A 20,660-nucleotide genomic window follows, 5' to 3' on the forward strand; every position below is an offset into this window, starting at 1 on the left:
TGCTTCGAAGGCTGTCAATGTTCTAAACTCACAAAACTCCTTTTAAAATCTCGGTAATCAAAATTGGGGGGACAATTTGGATAATTTGTCTTTTGGTACGGAAATAATTACTTACAAAAATGTAAATTCTTGTTTTTCCACTAAATTCCTTCATGTGTTATTGTCTGTGTGTCACTTTATTTCTTATTTCAAACAATTACAGACAAACGCACAAAAAATGATAACAACTAATATGGAGATAAGTTTCATGAAAACTTCGGCTACGGTCAAAAAATAACAATTAATATTTAACTCCAAATTACAGAGTATTTGGCGAAAAATTGGGGCAAAATTGTACTGTCGCTGCTTTTTCAGGAACACCTTTTCATTTCTACGCACAGAGTTTCAACAAAACTAGTACCTACTTATTATTATCATCACTTAATTCTTTTTTTCATTAATTAATGACATGCAAAAGGTGCTTTGCTTTGAATCAAGCATAAAAATATTATGGAATCTAATTTTATTCGTTATATTTATGTAATTTTATATCCTAAGTTAAATGGTTTAGAAAAAAATTACGTGACTCTTTATGTAATTAGATAATAGATAATGATGTTTTCTAAACCATTTTACATTACTTCATTCGCTAAATATTAGCAGCAGCAAAAGCTTACTATTATTTTCTATAATAATAATAATGAAAATGATGAAAATATAAATAATAATAAACTTTTGCTGCTTTAATTTGCTTTCGATGTATTAACAAATTATACTTTGTTTCCTAGTTTGAAGAGGAGGGTGAGGAAGACGTAAGTTCCAGTTTGCTTTTTAACACTTAAGGACTCGCTAATGGGTCTAACGGACCCAGTTCTTCAATTTTTGTGTAATAACTTTTAAGTTTTTACGTTTGCCATGTTGTCGCTCTTAGTACCTTTCCACGACTGTGTAGCACGGCCAATAGCGGTCGTACTCGTCAGATAGCCCAATGCATGTGAGTGCTACAGACGAAAAAGGTGTTTTTGAGTCCGCTGGACCCGGTAAATAAAATGATTTTTGTAATGTTCTGTACTAATTTCTCATTATTTGTTAATTAGTATAAGTAAGCAAATCATAGTAGTTTACGAAAATATACAAGGTATTTTTCAAAATAATTAATTACAGAAATTTTCAAAAATAACCATAATTTTGCCAAAATATCTACAATTTTTGAAATAAGTTGTTATTTTAGAAAAAGGTAATAAATATTACTATTTGGTTTACTAATTGTCTTTGTTTATATCATTTATCCTTGTAATAAAGTAGTTTTCACTTTTAATAAGTGTTTTTGAAAAATACATAGGACTTTATATACTGGGTCCAGCGCACCCGGTAGCGAGTATGGATGTTACAAATTAAGGCGCGAGTCCTCAAGTGTTAACTTCTATTTTGCAACTAATTAGTTTATTATTAATCATATTTATATACTTATAGATTTTATTTTGTCTCATAACATAAAACAATAAAAATCATTCACTCATTCAGTCACGGGGCTATTTTCATGAAAATGAACGCATGATTCAAAACAATCGTCAGCACATCAAGCTATAACAATGTGAGAAATTCACTCAATCACTTTGAACTTAAAAGCGATGGAGAAATAAAGTTCAAAATTAATTGGGATAATCTGTCGTTTTGGATATGGGATATTTTCATGCGATACAGTTTCTTATCAACAAAAGATATAAGTAGATGTTGAACAAAAAAAAACTAAAAGAAGTTACATAAAAATTGGATTTGAATGTTTGAATGGTGTGAGTGCTGAAAACGCGTCTATTGACTTGTACAGTTGTACAGTAAATCAAAAGGATACTAAACATTTTAACATCTTTAAAAACAATATTAACCAAATAATTAAATTTTATTCTTGGCACTTATAATAAAAATAATAATGCACTGCATTAATTGTAGCAATATTGTAACAAAAGTAGAAAGCTTCAAGCAAATAATTGAATTATAATCTTGACACTAATAAAATGTTAAAAAGTACACTGCGTAGTTCAATAATACATTGTAGTTAATGTAACAAAAGTAGAAAACTAACTAGTAAGCTTTAAGCAAAATAAGTAATTTCTTAACATAATAACAGAACTCCAAAAAATTTCCATAAAGATATTTATATTTTGTTGTATAATTTTTCAGTTTACACAAGGTGAACCTGGTGGTAAGATTTTTTTTATAATCAAGTTTATTATGAATGTTTTTTGTACCAAAATATTATTAGTTACCAAATTCTGTTCTGTTTACAGAAAAGGGTGAGAAGGGGGAAAAGGGAGATAAAGGAATTAAGGTGAGAGATTAAAGCATGTTTAAAAAAATATTTTATTTCCATAACTATAAGCTAAGTGTTTATTGTGATGATATTTTCACAGGGTGAACCAGGAGAATTTGTAACAGGCCCATCAGGTCCCATAGGTCCCCCTGGAAAGCCTGGATTAAAAGGAGATACTGGGGTAAGAATTTTTAGCTTTACGAACCAAAAATGTTTAATATTATGATAATATGGTAACTATTTTCATTTTATAATTAACTGTTATTTTTCGCTTTGCAAATTAATAGGATTGCAGATGTACAGAAACTGTAGTTTCAAGCCTGCTGAAGACAATGCCGGAGATGAGAGGCCCCTCTGGTGATCCTGGGCCTATTGGAGAATCCGGAAAACCAGGTCCAATGGGTCTGACGGTCTGTTTACTATTACTACCTGTCAATTACCTACTGTAAATAATATTTATCTTTACTTTTTAATCTTATTCATTTTCGTATTCGCCTCACCGTACTCTTTCCGAACAGGGTTTACCAGGGGAGCAAGGTGAGAGAGGTTCAAGAGGTCCAAAAGGGGATAAGGGGGATAGAGGAGATGACGGCATTCCTGGACACGATGGGATAGAAGGGCCTAGAGGACCAGCAGGAAAAGACGGAGAGCCTGGACCACAAGGCATTCAAGGGAACCCTGGTCCACCAGGTCCACCTGGACCTAGCGCTAAGGTGAATAAATTTAAACACTGCTGCATTATTTTAAGCTGCTTAGCAGTCACTTTTGGCTTTATCATTGCTAAAGATCGGAGATCAAGATCAGATGAGCTTACCTGTAGTAATTTTAAAAATTACTGTTTTGACCAAGTTGTGCAGGAATGAAAGATTCATAAATAAAATATCTTTTATTGAATAATTCTATTTTAGAATGTAAGAAAATAATATTCCGAGAAAAATTGTCTCCGAGTTTATTTTGACAGGACACAGAAGTGAGAAAAGAAATTCCAGTCGTTGGACCAAGGGGTGAACAGGGGCCAATAGGACCCCCAGGATCACCTGGCCCTCAAGGTGTCGCTGGTGATAAGGGCCAAAAAGGATCCGAGGGGTTAAAAGGACAAAAAGGAGAACAGGTAAGTTGAATCAAGCTCAATATTATTCAGTATCCAGTTAGAAACTGGAACTACGTTTATTTGACCGATTTATCTTGTTTGAGTAACTTTTATGTATAATAATTATGCTAATATTAACAAAACAGTCATATTTTTATTGTAGTCTGGTAACTTTTTTAATGGAAATTATTTTGGAAGCTGGATAAATTGAATAGTTTCCAGTTTGCCTTGACTTGTGAGCAGATAGCAAATGATTTGATGTCGATTGTTGCACTTTTCTAAATACTTTTTGAGTATTTACTTAAAAGGCGTTTAGGTATATTTTTATATTTAATATAATTATATTCAGGGTAATACAGGTGTTCAAGGACCCAGAGGTGAAACCGGCAGCCGTGGTGAACCAGGGTTGAACGGCATACCAGGGACGCCAGGCGACCAAGGTCCTCGTGGTGAAAAGGGCATGACAGGTTAAAACTTGATCAACAACCTTTCCAAATTCTTTTTTGTTTATATCGAGTAAAACTAAAAACTAATTTTAAAACCATTTTGAAAATACGATCCTTCAAAATACTTGCCAAGATGTATTTTAAGTACCCTTTTATTAAATATTTGATGTGATTGTTATTATTTCTAGGAGATTTTGGTGCAAAAGGAAACACAGGCGAACCTGGTATTCCAGCGAAACTGTCTTCACTACTAGATTCAGATACAGACCCTACAGAAAGTAAGTCAATCTACCCCGCCTCCAACCAATCCACTGTTTATTTAACCTTACCAAGTTGAAAAGACATATACACCGAATAAATTTCAATACCAAACAGAGTATTCTGCTCACGTGTGTGTAATAACGTAAGTGGATTGAATCCCCAAGAATTTTTTGCTGCTATTGGCTTTATTGGCTTTGATCCTTATCCTGCCCCTAGTGCGTTTTGTTTCGTCGATTTATTAAGGCGGCTTTGTGCATTTGTCCCTTTTTGTCAGCGTATGAGTGAAAAGAGTGGTGAAAGATACTAAGCTGAGGTTGTCCTATAAAATTTTCTCGCCCGAATAACTGGATACCGCAGCTGCTTCTGTCATTTTTCGGTTGAACGAAACGCGTTTGGGGATCCTTATCAAAGCCTCATTCTTATATAAAATGGAACCCATATTTTTTGTAACTCATATTTATTGATATGAGAACTAGGGCATGTAATATCGGAAGGTTTTCAATTCCGATATTGGATTCCGATATTCGATCTCAATATCGGAATTCCGATATTAATATCGGAATCGAGTTTTGTATTATAAATTTTAAATATTTGGTTATATTCGTATAATTTCTCGATTGTATACAGTAAAATAATGATTTTAATCAAAATCTTTAATTTAGTACAAAATAACACTTCTTAAAATTATAATATTGAAGTATTTAAAACCATTTTGTATGTTATGGGTAACCATTGCATTTTGGTAACTGATAATGGGCCAATTATGGAAATGGACTAGCAAAGAATTTAAGTGTTTTTGTAAAACAGGTATCAAACAAACTTTTACTCCTTCAACCAATACTGGCGAACGATTTGTAGTCATTCAAGTCACATGTTACAAAAATTTTAGACAGTGGTATAAAACTTGAATATGCTTGTAATTTGTTCCTTTTTGATTATCGATGTACAACACACAAACCACGGGGCATCATCATCGTCATCATTTCAACCCTAAGACGTCCACTGCTGAACATAGGCCTCCCCCAATAATTTCCACAATGGCTGGTTGGTGGCGGCCTGCATCCAGCGCTTTCCTGCTACCTTTATGAGGCCGTCGGTCTACCTTGTGGATGGCAGCCTTATGCTGCGCTTTCCGGTACGTGGCCTCCACTCCAGAACCTTGCTGCCCCATCGGCCGTCAGTTTTGCGTACTAGGGCGGAATCGCTGGAAGACCTCGGCACAATGCTCGAAGACCTAATCGAGTCTCCCAACAGGTAGGCCTTGGACATGGACAAAACGAAGCTTATGACCATGTTCCGCCCTACCTATTTTCGGTTGGGAGCCTGATTTTCGAGATTGTTGACAAGCATGTCAACCTCGGATAAACGATTCAGCTAAGTAGATTCAATTTCGAGAAAGCGGTAAATCATCAAATCCTACTCGGCTGGGCCGCGTTCGGGAAACTACACAACATCTTTTCGTCCAAAATACCTCAGTGCTTAAAGACGAAAGTCCTCAAACAATGTGTGTTACCAGTGATAATATAAGGCTCGGAAACGTGGCCTCTCAAAGTTGCACAGCGTGCTATGAAGAGGGCTGTGCTTGGTGTTTCTTTACGAGTTCGAATCAGAAGCTCTGTTTACGAACTAAAGTCGCTGACATAGTCCGACGGAATACCAAGCTGAAGTGGCAATGGGCAGGGCACATAGTACGCAGAACTGACGGGCCATAGTCCAATTTTATTAATGTTTGGAAGGGAGTTGAGATGTCGTTTTTCATTGCTAAGACCAAGTACGGCAAGTGCTAAAATTGTTTTAGAACATGTTATAGGTTAATAATTATTTGCAGTGGAAAAAGTGATGTTGAAAGACATGAGAAAATCATTGGTCTTTGCCAATCATGTACTTTGAGCTTTGTAGAAGGTTATGGCGCTTTTAAACGCTTTGTTTAAAGTCTCAATTAAAACCTTTATCTGATTCCGATATTACGATATTGGGTCGCTCAATATCGGAATTGTAATATCGGATCTTGTCTTCCGAGATTCCGATATTACGAGATTCCGAGATTCCGATATTCATGCCCTAATGAGAACATAGTAAGGTTTTATTTGTTTTACTTAATCAATTTTCAAGAACAGATCTGTGGAAAAAAATTAATGTTAAGCTTTTGTTTTTGAATATACAAACTAACCTATTATTGTTTTAAAATAACCTAAAATAATTTGTCAGTTATTTATTTTTTGTTTTAACCTTTACAGAAGAAGAAATCGCCAAGCTGCTCAGAGGACCAAAAGGAGAACCAGGAGTTGACGGAGCAAAGGTAATCAGACACTGCTTAAATTCTGGGTTGTGGCAAATAACGTGTCAAATATACACAGATATGTCATATTTTCACGTTAACTTTAACATTGCACAGGGTGATACGGGTAAAGCAGGCGAGATTGGCCTACCAGGAAGAGATGGCAGGGACGGTGACCCTGGGAGTGATGGGGCTGATGGTGAACCAGGAAAGAGAGGAGAAAAGGGCGATATTGGCCCAAAAGGCTCGAAGGGAGACCGGGGTGATATCGGACCACCTGGGCTACCGGTCAACATAGATGTTACTGTTTTAAAGGTATTCTATGACTACTACAAATATGATTGTCATCTCATCCGGTGAAATGTAACATTATTTATTGTTTTTTATCATATGTTTTTAGGGTGCAGAAGGTAGTCCAGGTCCCCAGGGTAGCCCTGGGCCTCAAGGAAAAACTGGAGAAAAGGGAGATAAAGGTATCAAAGGATCAAAAGGACTTAGAGGAGACAGGGGATATACGGGTCAAACAGGACCTGTGGTAAGCAATGCTCTAATAGTCCATTTTTGTTTTTTTTCAATCTTCCATGAAAGATGAAAAAATATAGTAAAATTAGGAAAACTCATCAACTTTATAGAACATAAGGCATCTAAAACCTTAATATTTTGTAGTATTTAAATATTTTAGGGCCCCATAGGACCACCTGGGATCAATGGAACGCATGGCGAGAAGGGAGAGAAAGGTGAAAGTGCACCGTTTATTGATCTGAAAAAGGTAGGTACTTTTTTACTGATTTTCAGTAGAACCCTATAATTAAGATTATTCATTCATATAGTCAAAGTTGGCTTTCTTTCTTTTATAAGAATAGATTTTGCCACTGAAATCGATCTGCATTTAAAGGATTAATTATTAATTTTACTTAACTTTCAGTTGAAAGGTGATAAAGGAGACAGGGGTGAAATCGGACCACCTGGTGAAGCGGGTAAACCTGGACCCCCTGGGGCCAACTCAACTTGTGCAGCAGCTCAAAAACCAGTCATTGGCCCTCCGGGACCCCCTGGACCTCCAGGGCCACCAGGCCCACCGGGTTTGTCAATAACTGGACCTAAAGGCGAGCCTGGAGGCATTGTATCACAGCAGACGTATTTTAAATTCACTGATAGTGTTGCTGGTAAGACCATTTAATAATAATTAACATTATTATATTATTTAAATTGAATGTTGTTCAAGGTATCTTTGACTATTAATAAAAATGTTTAACATAATTATGTTATTTCATCGGCTCAAACATTTAATTTTTTATTAGCAATTCTCTATATTGAAATATAAGATTTTTTCCTTAATTCTCCCTAAGGGTACAGCCAAACCAACGCGATAACACGCGATCAGCCGGCGTGCAGCGATGGCGATCAATGCATTTAAGTCTGATCGCCATCGCTGCACGCCGGCTGATCGCGTGTGATCGCGTAGGTTTGGCCGAATCTTAATAAATTCACCTTTCACCAACTTAATTTTTTATAGCGAATCCAAACAACAATGATGATGACGATGAACCCGTGACCGTAGCAACTGTGATCTACAAAACAACAACTGCTCTCTTTAAGGTTGGTCGTACTTCCTAAAGCTTCAACCACACCAACGCGTGCAGATAGTCATCGCCGGCGCGATCAAAGGCCAATGACAGGTCGCGCGACCCATGACAGTTCACGCGACCTGTCATTTCCCTATGGCGATGGCGATCTGCATGCGTTGGTTTGATTGAAGCTTTATTTCTTTAATATTTACGCACTTAAAAATGAGAGTAAATTTTAAGAGGTCCAAAAATTTAATACCACACACAAATAAAGTGTAAGACGCCATGTTCGATGGACCGATGATTTCAAGAAAGTAGCTATCAGCGGCTGGATGAAAAACTAGATAGTATACCTAGGTAGTATTGGTATACTAGGCTTCCGTAACAGGAAACTGCAATTCGTTGAAATTCTGATAAAATAGTGTCAAATGTTCACGTAACTTTTAGAATAAACTACTATTACCTACCTTTATTTGTAAAATATTCCAATATTAGTCAATAATATTACAAGACCGTTTGTTGACTTTCCATAACAAAACTAAACTGTTCCCTTAATGTTAATAACTTACTTCGCCTCAGGACTATTATCAAAACAACAACATTTCAGTAAGGGTGCTTCCACATTCCACTGTAACATTACAATAAAATTGCCCGAATATACACCGGTAATAGCATTTAAATAGTAACTTTTGGAGGCCATATTTTTTTTAACGTCGGGAAATGCTTTTCGATGGGGACGGTCAGTGGGTTATAATTATATGAATGTGGGACTCTCACTAAAGGCTGGGCCTACCCACTAAAACCCAACGGTGTCCACCGTAATCCAAAGAAACGGAGCCACGAACTAGGTTCTTACAATTCACTTTACTTATAAAGAACGGTACACCACGGCGCATTCTGCATTCATTGCAATAAGTGTGTTGCATAAAAGCTCATCACAAAAGACTGTGTCGTTAACAAGTAACGCAACATGCGTTGCCTCATAATATGAAGGATGTCCCTAGTTGCATTGGTGTCACTCTAGTGAACGTTTTGTTACTCTGAATGAATTCACAAAGTTTAGCTGTATGTATTTCAAAAACATTTTCGCGTAGACTCTTACGCTGTAAATCTGCATAGATGGCTCACTTATAAACATAAAATTGTAACGAATTTTATTAATATTTTAAAAGGAACCATAAGGCTGAGTTGCGACCACCTAACTTTGACCGTAACTAGTATAATGATAACCGATGTTTTTTGTATGGAGTTTGACACTTGATGTTTGTCAAAGTTAAAGAAAGATGGTGCAATCCAGCCTAAGACGTTAAGTTGATTTCACATTCGGAACCCGTATTTAGTTAACTCGAATTTAATAATCTCGCGTTGCTCACGCGCTTGTTCTTTGCTCTTTCTAACAGTACGAATGTGGAGCCACCCTTACATTTTGAAGATATTTCAATTACCGGAACCATTTGTGTTAATGTCTTACACAGAGAACCTCAAGCATCCGCGAGGGAACACTAGCGTATGTGCTGCACGAGAAAATACTGCTGCTAAGAGTGGATAGGGGATGGCAACACGTTTCTGTGAGTATGGTATAATGCATATGGTACAGGCAGCGTCAAATAGTTCGTGACACCCAAAGTGACCAAAAAGTTGATAACACAACCTTATTCCAATGAGAGCTATCGTTTTTATACTTAACAGTTGGCACCCCTGGCGATTGACAGGACCTTACTCTACAGTGGCGCCTTCTTGATGAGTGCAAATGCGATAGTCCTCCTACCACTTTAGCACTCACAAGTTGGCGCCACTGTCTTCGCGACTAGCAAGTGACAGGACCTTACTCTACAGTGGCGCCAACTGGTGAGCGCTAAAACGATAGCCCTCATTGTAACAAAGACGTGTTGCGAACTTTTTGACTACTTTGGGTGTCACGACCTATTTGACGCTTACTGTACGAGTATAAAATGCATTCGTCTGAATGCACAATATGTTTTATGACGCGAAACGTAATAGAAAATTGTTATTTAAAAAAGTATTACTATTTACGCAATGTAATAAATATTCATCTCATAAATTATAATGACTGTATTTCCTGTAAATATGTAAGCTTTTAAAAAGCTTTTTATATCCCAACTTATTTTAATATGAATCCTGTGATTACTTTGGAATAATAAATTGTTATGTTAAAAAAGTTTGTTAATTATTTTGCAAACAAATTGTCTAACTTTTTCAACCAGCTAACGTAATCACAATATTATTATGTAAATTTACATAAATTCGTATATCTTTTGGGATCTTTTTCCAAAAGTGTGATAAATTCACACCCCAAAACGATCTGTCACACTAAAGTCTTTATAATAATGACAATAAAGTTGGTTTCACAGATGGGCGCCGTAATAGATCCGGCTGACGCAAGCACCACACCACAAACAACTACGGAACCAACAACAACAAGAAGATACTATCCTGTTGAAGAAACCCATGTAAGTTAAACTTTTTTTTAAGATTATTATATATTCGTTATTACACAAATTACTAATAGCCCCATTAGCCCCTCGTACTAAAGCTAAAATGTATATGCTTGTATCACGAGTGAGCTCACCACAAATAGTCGAGCGGCGGCGGGGACCGAACCCGCGTTCCCCGGATCACGAGTCGGCCAGTCCGACCCCTTCACCATTCGGCTATCGTGGCTTTGATAATCGCTAATTCGACACATATCGTACCTAGTATAGAATAATATTCCCACCGCTACAACTTCTGTGATATCCAGGATCTACGGTGCTGCGGTCAAGCTGACCGCCATTTGACCAAAAGGTTTATTCCACTTTGATCACCTGGGTGAACACTGTACAAAGTAAATTTTTAATGTCCTCATTTCACCTCGGAACCATTACTTATTTATTGATATTTAATAATTATTTTACTCAATCTGATTCATAGGTCACATCTTCGCCTAGATACGGCTACGATACGAGTAGAAGTGTCCGTGGAAAATACGTAAGTATCGATCTAAAAATTTGGTTTTTAATATCTTTGTTATAGATACGATTTTTTAGAGTTAAGACAAAAAGGTACTTTAAAGTCGATCAAGTTTTTCCACTTTCTCTAAAAAGTCTAGCAAGCATGTTTTTAAAAAACTTTTGTAAAGTATGAATTTCCTATTGATTTATTATCAATATTTTACAGATGGTCTCTACGTTAGAGCCATCTGGTACCACAACGCTTAGGCCACGAACCAGTGTGAGTAAATTAATGTTTGCTACAATAAATACATCATTCAATTAATCAAATACCTCAATTAAGTCATTGCCTAACAATATAAAATCATTACTTTATGCTCTATATTAATTACCCAAGTAACATTTTACTCCATTTAAGAGTTCAATAGTCGTTCACATGTACTCCACAAGCTGTGTATGTCAGCTGTATACGAGCTGTATAGCTTGCTATAATGCTTTTATAGAACCAGTTTGGGCACAAATTAGACAGCTTTAAGTTCACTATGGCTGTACATTAGCAGTATAATAGCATTATAATAGCAGTTTAAGTAGTAACATCGTACTTAAGGCTGACTTACGGCACTATATGGGACGCAGTGTGAACCATACAACGTACGTGAGGACAATAAAGAGTAACAAGTGGCTAAATGCACAGCTTTCAAAGTTATAAAGTCCGACAAAAGTACTCCAATGCTACATAAAGTTCACGTGTGTCCTAAATTATTTCCACATTTTAATATTAGTTTGGTATTTGTACGTGAGTGCCAAGAGGAAACAACTCGGGCGGATAATATAATCATTTATGCAAATAATAACACGGGTTTTAAATACTTAATAATGTTAATGCCATTGGGAATGCAACTTTATCGTGAAATGTATACATATTTACAGCTAAAATATTTACGCGCCTCTGTAAAAACGCGATATTCATTTTAAAATATTTAAAACTGGCTGAGAGGAAATCTACAATTTTCAGTTTTTGATATTGTATTGGCATTATAATTATACTACGGTAATTAATTATAACATGAAACCAAAACTCAATCGCTCTATCTGCGAATTTTGTGATAAATCTGCATTAATTTTGGAGATTTATTTGGTAAATATTTTAGGTTATGTAGAACAAAATGGTGGAAATGAAATACGGCTATGTGAACTGTTATAACTCCAATTTAATGCGGTGAGCGTATATTAGGTTCACATGTGTTCTGTTAGAATGCTGTTATCTATATTAAGTTCCACATTTGTACCACTACAGCGCTAATGTCTATAAATTTATTCTAATGTGAACTTATGTACAGCTTTAAGATGTACCTAGTTCAGGTCAATTGTGTATCTTTAATTCTTTCAAATACTGAAATTTTAGAGATCCGCAATAAAAATTATTAATGTCCGTTAAATCGCCTAGCCCAGGTACTAATAGTCAAGTATGAATACCTAAAGCATCAGACGGTAGTGTTCCCGGTTTAAATTCGTTTATTATGCCTGACAATTTATTCAAAGCGGAATGAGGAATACGATTTTCAATAGCCCATGTTCTTATTTTTTTGCTAAAGGTTAAATAATTGTCTAAATCAAAATTGTATTCACTATCACTAGAACTGCAATCATCACACTCTGATATCTGTATATTTTGAAGGGAACTTTCAGGTTCAGGCATAATATTTTCCTCTGCATCATGTACAGAACCACCATAAATACAACTAAAAACAGGCTTGGGGAAAAGTGTAATAGAATATCACATTCACATTCATTTTCAGCTTAAAGCAAATAAGAGTAGTACTTGTGGACAAATAAACTGCTATTGATGTTAATGGACAACACATATTAATATAGTCCTTTTAACAGCCTACAGTGCACATGCGAACCATTGAAACACTTTTGTACAGATAGTAAAAAAAGGTTATTTTATTAACACAAACAAGTCCTACTACAGCTACTAGCTGTATAACAGTCTAAAACAAGTAAACATAACAGCCTTTGGCTTTATAAATGACCACGTATGTTCTATTAAAATGCTAGCTCTATAACATCGTACAAGTAGGCCGTTAAACAGCGGTTGCCGTATCTCTACCCTCCTATAATGCTCTTAGTCAGACGGCTGACTAAAGGATAGTTGTTAGAGTATTATAACACCAACAATCGTATAAAAGTATAACTCTACACTAGTCTACACTCCTATAAGTCCCTTAGACAGGTATAGGTGTAATTAATTGCAATAATACAGCTTATACATCACGAGTGAACTGTACTAATGCTTTAAGTACACATTGGAACTAAATGTGAACTCTTAAATGGAGTAAAATGTTACTTGGGTATGAACAAGAGAAATGAATTCGATTGCAAACTGCCTTGTTAAGCATAAAAAACTCCCGATTAGACGAAATTAATCTGCTTGACCCTCTTACCTTACCATGACAAAGTATGTTTTTTAGTTACCACTGTATATGTATTATTATTATGCCTGTACATATTTTAAATAGAAGCATGGCCCATTGAATGAAAAAATATCATAATAATACATGAATGCAATAAACTAACATGCGTCGATTTCACTCAGGTGGTGTTTAAAATTTACCCTGTGCTAGTTCTGCCAAAATAACAGCTTGTTCATTTATGTATTCCTTGAAATTATACATTTAAATAAACATACTTTTAATAAACTTTTTAACGGTCGGTCGGGCATCGAGGTTCTGGAATGGAAGCCGCTGTAAGCGCATCGCATTCCACCCCTGTGAACCCGTCTGACCTCATAAAGGTTGCAGAAAGGCACTGGATGCAGGCCGCCGCTGTCAACCGGCCAATCATGGAAATCATTGGGGGAGGCCTTATTTACCCAGGAAAATGACCTATCCAATAGATAGTATCCATAACTACCGGCGGGGGATGGCAGGTTATGTGGGGCTCTAACCCACTAAAACCTGGGGTGATCCCTCTGCCGCATAGTGGTCGGCGTTTTGGGTACTATAAACAACCAAGTCCTACACGGCGGGACCTACCACGTCCTCACTTAATGGGAGGATTGTCGGAGGCCTTTGTTCAGCAGTCCTGTATTTGAAGTGATGATTATGATGATGATTTTTTTCATTAAGTCTAATATCGGAATCGATTTGACTATTTTTGAAAATCACCGATATCTGATCCTAAAAGTCTAAGGCCCCATTACAACAAATGATCCTTTCTCACAGATTCGCATCGCAGCTCTCAACCAGCCATATCCAGGCAACATGCTATCAAAGACATCTGGATGGAATGCAGCCAATAATAGGTGTCACCGGCAGTCAGTGAAGGCCATTGTAGGTGGCACCTTCAAAGCGTTCCTGGCTTCTGAGTAAGTTGATTTGTTTTTCATTTTAGGAACGTAACATTCGAAGTAAGGTTCCAAAATCTAGATGTTCCAGTTCGTAATTTAACAGATGTAAATGGATATGGCTTTGATAATGCCTAGATAGTGTAAATGGCGGTCTCATTTAAGATATCGATGACTATTCCTATATCTTAGTGTGTCGTATTTTATTTCAAAGTGCCATAATAGATAGGTACATTTCTGGGATAATAAATTATATTCATACTGTTATAGTTATCTCTTTAGCTTTGATGTTTAGACGATATTTTATCTGTTAATTTATACATTCACATACCTACCTGTTTTTTTTAAGAAAAAACATTATTGTTATCTGTTAATTTATACATTTACATACCTACCTGTTTTTTTAAGAAAAACATTATTGCTTCAGTATTTTACTAAAAAATAAAGGGTTATAATATCATAGTGTACAGTTCAACAAAGCAAAACAAGACATGAATTTTAGAATGAAATATCAGAAACGATTCATTTTAGTCACAACTAGTATGAAAAATATCTTGCCACATTTAGCGAATGCGCAATAAGTACGCAACATCTGTTGGTTTTTAAACGGAATTTATTGCTCGCATTCGTAAATGTTTCATATCGTATAATAACATAATTCTATCAATGTCTTGTCTAGTCAAATTAAAAATAAAATATCTTTTTCAATGTTTGTTAGAGATCCGCATCGTAAAATAAAAACCCTGATAAAAAACCAGCCCTTTCTTTCGATACCTTATTTCCTAGAACAAAAAATTATACCATTTGTTATTACAAATGGTATAATTTTAAAATTGTGTACCTACTGTAAAACTTAGCTATGCACTGCCCTAGAATCTAATAAAGTATAGGATTTTTTTGCAATAAAAACTCAAATTTGCATTTAGATCTTAAGGGAAAGCATTTTAATCAATCGCATACTTACTTAATTCTTGCAATGAGTGACGTCACTGGTATCTTCGCTTAATGCAGTATTTTTCTCTTTTTTAGCATTCAAGCGCTGCCGTACATAGTGGACCCTGCGCACAGACACCTTCCCGTGCTGAATCTACGAGGAGAGAAGCTCTTCCATTCCTGGGAGAGCATTTTTGACGGATCTGGAGCAAGATTTGCTTCTTCCAACGCGCATATCTTCAGTTTCGATGGGAAGAACGTCATGAATGACAACTATACCTGGTAAGTCCTAAGACAGTTTCGTTTCGTTTCAGCCAACTGACGTCACTGTTGGACAAAAGCTTCCAAGGAATTCAACAACGACCAGTCCAGCGCCTCCCGCATCCAGGCACCTCCCGCGGCCTTCACCAGATCGTCGGTCCACCTATCCATAACTTAGACCGTACTATAATAATCTTATTGGTTCTTGTTCGATAAAGTCCTTTTACAACGACTATTTTGATGATCAGCGTCACCACCGCCTAAAGGTGTGTAAATGTATCTTTTCTTAGGTTACTTAAGCATTCTTTGTCACCTGTCATTCCCTTTGCACTGGAGGGAAGAACAAGAGGATTGGAACTTTAATTTCGAACTCCTCTTGTTCTTCTGATTAATTTCGTTGCGGATCCGGATCGGACTTCTTACCTTGACAAAATTGACCTTCATTGGTAGGGTTTATTTATTGACGGTCAAGCTGTAGATCCTGGATACACAAATGTTGCAGATGGAACAAGAGGTGGGAAATTGGGAATACTCATAGTCCCGTATCACCATCACCACCTGTACCTATACTCATAAGGATTTAATATTTATTATTTCACCCATGCTTTATATTAACCTTTTTCTTACAGGCTTGAAAAACTAATGTGGCATGGCGCCAATGCCACAGGCAGCATCGACCATGTCAGCTCATGCGATAAGTGGAGAAGCGACAATCCCTACGACTTTGCATATGCATCGCCACTAGAACGACACATGCTTTTAGGACAAGAAAGGTAATTTTTTTTTTTACAAAAATGTTTAGTTATTTAAAATACCTCATAATTATCATCATCTCAGCCATAGGATGTGCACTGCTGAACATTATGCGTCCCTCAATGCTTTACATGTTGCCCTGTTGGTAGCGGCATGCGTTCAGCGCCTTCCTGCTACCTTTAAAATGTCATCGGTCAACCTTGTGGGTGAAAATGATAGAGTTGTCGGTTTTAAATGACAATAATGCTTGGCTTGCTTGACTGGCATATAGATAATGGTAAAAGAAGTAACTTTTTTTCTTTTTATTATGGCTTCATGCATTTCCCATATTAAAGCAAAGAGTAACATAAGCAATTAGGAAAGTAATTAACGTTCTTCTCTTGATATAAAATATCTACATCATTGGTTTATTTTTGGTGACAGAGTATCTTGTCAACGAAAGCTGATAGTATTGTGTGTTGAAGTAAAATCAACACACTCAAATGCTGTTCTAAGAAGACGACGAACTGAGTAAGTTATAATATAAAAATATAAGTTGTATAAAAATTCAATAATTATTATGATAATACTGGTATGGATACTACTATTATACACGTACAACTTGGCAGCTGCTTCTTGTAAAAAAAGTTACTACATTATCACTTTTTAAGTGTTCTTTTTTATGAATTCAGAGAGATTCTAATTACAATGTTTTTTTACACTAATTGCTCGTAACTATTATGTATAAAACTTATAAGACCATTTATAATTTTCAGTTACCCACCTCGAAGGCGAAACTATCGGTCCAGTATAGCACCGACATATAATCAAAATCATATACCAGCCTCATAGGTATTAACTATGTAATGTTTGTATATATTATTATAACTGTGTGAGTAATGTAAGCCTATTAGTGTTATCTGGACTTTATGTCTGTAGCATAAGGTTTAAGATTAATTGAGATGATCATTTCGTGGGAGGTTGACTTGCTTGTTAAATGTCTACAGAACAGTGGGCTTAGTGTCAGTTTACATCAAATACGCTCCCTAGTGAGCGCGTTTAAAAAATGTATGAAAATTTTAGTTTTTGAACGTTTCCCGCTAGAGGCGCTGTACAATCCGTCATACATTAAATGTCATTTTTTGACGCGCTCACTAGTGAGCGCGTTTGATGTAAACTTGCACTAGGTCCTTTGAATGATTAAAATAATGGTCAGTTATTTGGAAATCGAAGATTTAAAATATTTGACAGTGAAATGTAATAAATAACTTACCAAAATAATTTTGTTGGTTGAGTTTGGTAACCGAGAAGAATGAATGAATTTGATTGTGTTTTATACTAAGCTTAACACTACAAAAGTTTTTAGTCGTTTGATAAGTTAAATGTTATCAGTTTATTAAGTCATTTTTATAAAGTTATTGGTAGCAATATAATATTTTCCTAACTATAGGATAGATGCAAATACATGACTGTGTAAAACGCTTAATTTATTATTAAAACTTATACTTAAGTTTGTTTAGTTACTTTTATATTGGTGGCAATTTTGTTGAATCAGTGACTTTTTATCATCTGGAACTTCATCAAGAACTGATGAAAAGAGCTCTAAATATTTTAAACCTGTTAACTTATTAACCCTTGTTGGTTAATGGTTAACGAACTTAAAGTTAATTTCAGAGGGTTATAAACAGCGTTGCCAGACGTCCCGATTTTGGCGGGACGTCCCAATTTTTAAATAAAATTTATATGTCCCGCGCGGGACAGGCTCGGTCCCGCTTTTCGGAGAGAGACACTCACTTCACCAGACGTTTGAAACGCCACATTATTCTAAAGAATATTTTTTTTTATTTCGATTCTGTTTTTTTTTTTCTTTTTTTAATTCTAAAGTATTCTAAGAATTTAACGATAGAGTAAATCTGATTTAAAATATTATTTTTTTGTTAAAATACATTGTCTATGGCTACTTTTGCTATATATTGTCACGTAAACGTAATTTTAAGTCAAATAAAAAGATAAATATTTGAAAACCTTTGATTGTATACGTTTTTTTACTATGTCCCGCTTTTGACGTAAGAATCCCGCTATTTTCACTCAAAAAGTTCCAAAGTCCCGACTTGGCGAAAAAAAAAACTGGCAACGCTGGTTAATAACCTAACCACCACCAATATATCATTTATGTAGTTTTAAAAATATTTAGGTATAGGTAAAGTATTTTACAAGTCTTTATAGTTTACCTACCTCATAATACATAACACTCATATTTAAATACCTAAGCTTCTTTATCAAATGTTTAAATAGTAAATTCTTTGTTTTTGTAATAAGGTAGAAGTATTTTGTAAAAAATGTCTCGAATTCCAAATAAGATATTGAAAGTACGTAAATACCATTGATTTAGATATATTTTTACTGCCTTCGAACTACTCTTTTTGCTTACTAACTTTATAGTTTTAAGAATAAGTCTGTGACAAAATGTATATTAAATAGTATGTCTATAACATTTTTACTATCAGAAATCAACACATCCGAATAAACTAAATTTTCAATGGAAAATAGTAGCTATTACCATTACATAAGAGGTCACAGTCTATATCTTTATGTTCAGTCGTTCTACTTATTAAGATGAAAAGTATTTTAGTTATTGGTAAGATTACAAGTTTCTTTTTATTTATTATCTTATGTTCAATAAGTGTGTGCCATAATAAAAGATAATTTTATCAAAATACAGTTTTTGGTACAAAACTAAACATGTTTCATTTAAAAAAATCTTTCAGTTAAAACCTTGAAACTTGCCTTTTGTTTTAATTTCAGTTCAATTTCTTTGGACTCTAATTCGCCTGGCCAGCGATATAAATCCTCCATTTGCCTTTAGTAAATTAGAGACCATCTACCTCATGTTGTGGAGACTAAATGACTTGATAAAGATGATGGTGATGTGCGCTTTATGCGCTTTATTACAGAGACGCTGTAGCTAAAGATCGTTCCAGCCACGAAAACGCGCCCCTCCAATTTTTGGTCGAGAAAAGCGCGGGGTGCGGGGAGTTTGATCACACACTGATCGGACACTGTAAGTACATGTGCACTCATGGATGCGTGATTATTGTTGTACACGCACACTACTCACTCTGATTGCTCGGATCAAACTCCCTACACCGCGCGCTTCCCTCGACCAAAAAGTGGTGGAGCGCGTCTTCGTGGATGTTACGATCGTTACCTATAAAAATATCCACACAATGATTTGGAATCCTTTGCGACATGATACTAATTTTCTTCCATTCACAGAACTATAGTCCTTCATGACAAATTCCTCCTAAGCTGCACAGCTCATTTGCCATAAGTGCGACCACAACGATAGGTCTAATGCGACTTGGCTGCTTTCCGCTGCATTTGCACCCACAGTGCAATAACCGGGGTCGTTCCGGAACTCATTGCCGGGATTTTTAAGGGATTGCCCCACTGTGTACTGCAGATAGAGTCGTTTGTTCGGTTTCTTTGGAGACAAGAGTATTCTGGTTTTATAGTGAAAAAGACAACTTAGACATGAAATTGTTCTAAGTTTTGGGTCTTAATTTTTATTGTAAATGTACCTACTTACCAATTTACCCTGAAACGACGCTCTACACTGAAAAAAATGTTTAGCTACTTTAAACACATTTTTCAGTGTAAAAATAAGAATAATAAAAATAAGATTATTTTTATTGATGTAATACACTGTAACATTTTATATTGAAACCCTGGCTCCTAAACTAGTGTAAACTGTATTTCAGGAGCCAGTGTCTTCCCAATAGGTGAATCCAGACAAAAAAGACCTACACATAGAAAAAGAATTTGAAGAAGCAAAATGTTTGACTTCAAACGTCTATAAATTAACAAAAAATTAGTGACCGACCGAATATTCGTTTTCGTTTTCGTTTTCGTTTTCGGCCATTTTCGGCCAAAAAATGGACATTCGGCCATATTTTCGTTTTCGGCCAAAAACCAGCCGAAGCTTCGGCCAAACCGAATATCAGAAATACGTGAATAAGATAGGGACGTTTATCGTTCCGATATCTTCGGGAGTGAATCTGATGCACTCATGGTTCCAATCAGACTTGAACGGACGAGGTATTGTCACACTCTTTTGAAGTTTTGAAGTGAGGTTACGTTGTAATCCAGTGAAAATTTTCCAAGTTCAAAATTGAATACAAATAAAACCAAAGAGTTTTCATTAAGTTTAATTGTTTCAAAATACGAGTCTAATGCGGATTTGAAATACGCCATGAGTCTACACTGGTCGGGAGCCTACAGAGCGTTCGCAGTTGAGCAATAAGTATTTGAAATGTATTGTGAATGATCGATGAATGTCTGATACCACAACTACAACTGCATCCCGGCCAACTACTATTTCAGCAAGAAGGTGTCTCACCACACACGGAGAGTACCTCGATGGAGACACTGAGGACTATTTTTTTCTAGCCGCCTCGGTCACCAGATCTCACACCATGCGACTTTTTCTTGTGGGGATATC

The 20,660-nt window shown here is 35.9% G+C and overlaps 1 protein-coding gene across 5 annotated transcripts in view; it reads left to right on the forward strand.

Annotated features, from left to right (window-relative positions):
* The window catches only part of LOC114350424 (collagen alpha-1(XXV) chain), a 93,506-nt gene extending 75,600 nt beyond the window's left edge, over positions 1–17,906 (forward strand). Inside the window, exons 6-29 of one of the 5 annotated variants that reach the window (XM_028301231.1) lie at positions 768–791; positions 2,161–2,182; positions 2,268–2,308; positions 2,391–2,471; positions 2,578–2,700; positions 2,809–3,003; positions 3,252–3,401; positions 3,730–3,847; positions 4,015–4,104; positions 6,325–6,386; positions 6,483–6,680; positions 6,766–6,900; positions 7,048–7,134; positions 7,291–7,531; positions 7,882–7,964; positions 9,409–9,501; positions 10,306–10,404; positions 10,865–10,921; positions 11,111–11,164; positions 14,112–14,254; positions 15,263–15,448; positions 16,057–16,200; positions 16,604–16,690; positions 16,936–17,906. In XM_028301231.1, coding sequence (XP_028157032.1) covers positions 768–791; positions 2,161–2,182; positions 2,268–2,308; positions 2,391–2,471; positions 2,578–2,700; positions 2,809–3,003; positions 3,252–3,401; positions 3,730–3,847; positions 4,015–4,104; positions 6,325–6,386; positions 6,483–6,680; positions 6,766–6,900; positions 7,048–7,134; positions 7,291–7,531; positions 7,882–7,964; positions 9,409–9,501; positions 10,306–10,404; positions 10,865–10,921; positions 11,111–11,164; positions 14,112–14,254; positions 15,263–15,448; positions 16,057–16,200; positions 16,604–16,690; positions 16,936–17,011 — 2,589 coding nt within the window. In that variant the 3' untranslated portion in view covers positions 17,012–17,906. Of the gene's footprint in view, positions 1–767; positions 792–2,160; positions 2,183–2,267; positions 2,309–2,390; positions 2,472–2,577; positions 2,701–2,808; positions 3,004–3,251; positions 3,402–3,729; positions 3,848–4,014; positions 4,105–6,324; positions 6,387–6,482; positions 6,681–6,765; positions 6,901–7,047; positions 7,135–7,290; positions 7,532–7,881; positions 7,965–9,408; positions 9,502–10,293; positions 10,405–10,864; positions 10,922–11,110; positions 11,165–14,111; positions 14,255–15,262; positions 15,449–16,056; positions 16,201–16,603; positions 16,691–16,935 lie in introns of all 5 variants that reach the window. The other 4 variants (XM_028301232.1, XM_028301233.1, XM_028301234.1 and 1 more) reach the window with 4 other exon arrangements.
* The last annotated feature ends 2,754 nt before the right edge of the window (positions 17,907–20,660 follow it).

Source organism: Ostrinia furnacalis, unplaced genomic scaffold (assembly GCF_004193835.3).
Source record: "Ostrinia furnacalis isolate ACB-3 unplaced genomic scaffold, ASM419383v2 OfSCF0890, whole genome shotgun sequence".
NCBI classification, from domain to species: Eukaryota; Metazoa; Arthropoda; class Insecta; order Lepidoptera; family Crambidae; genus Ostrinia; species Ostrinia furnacalis.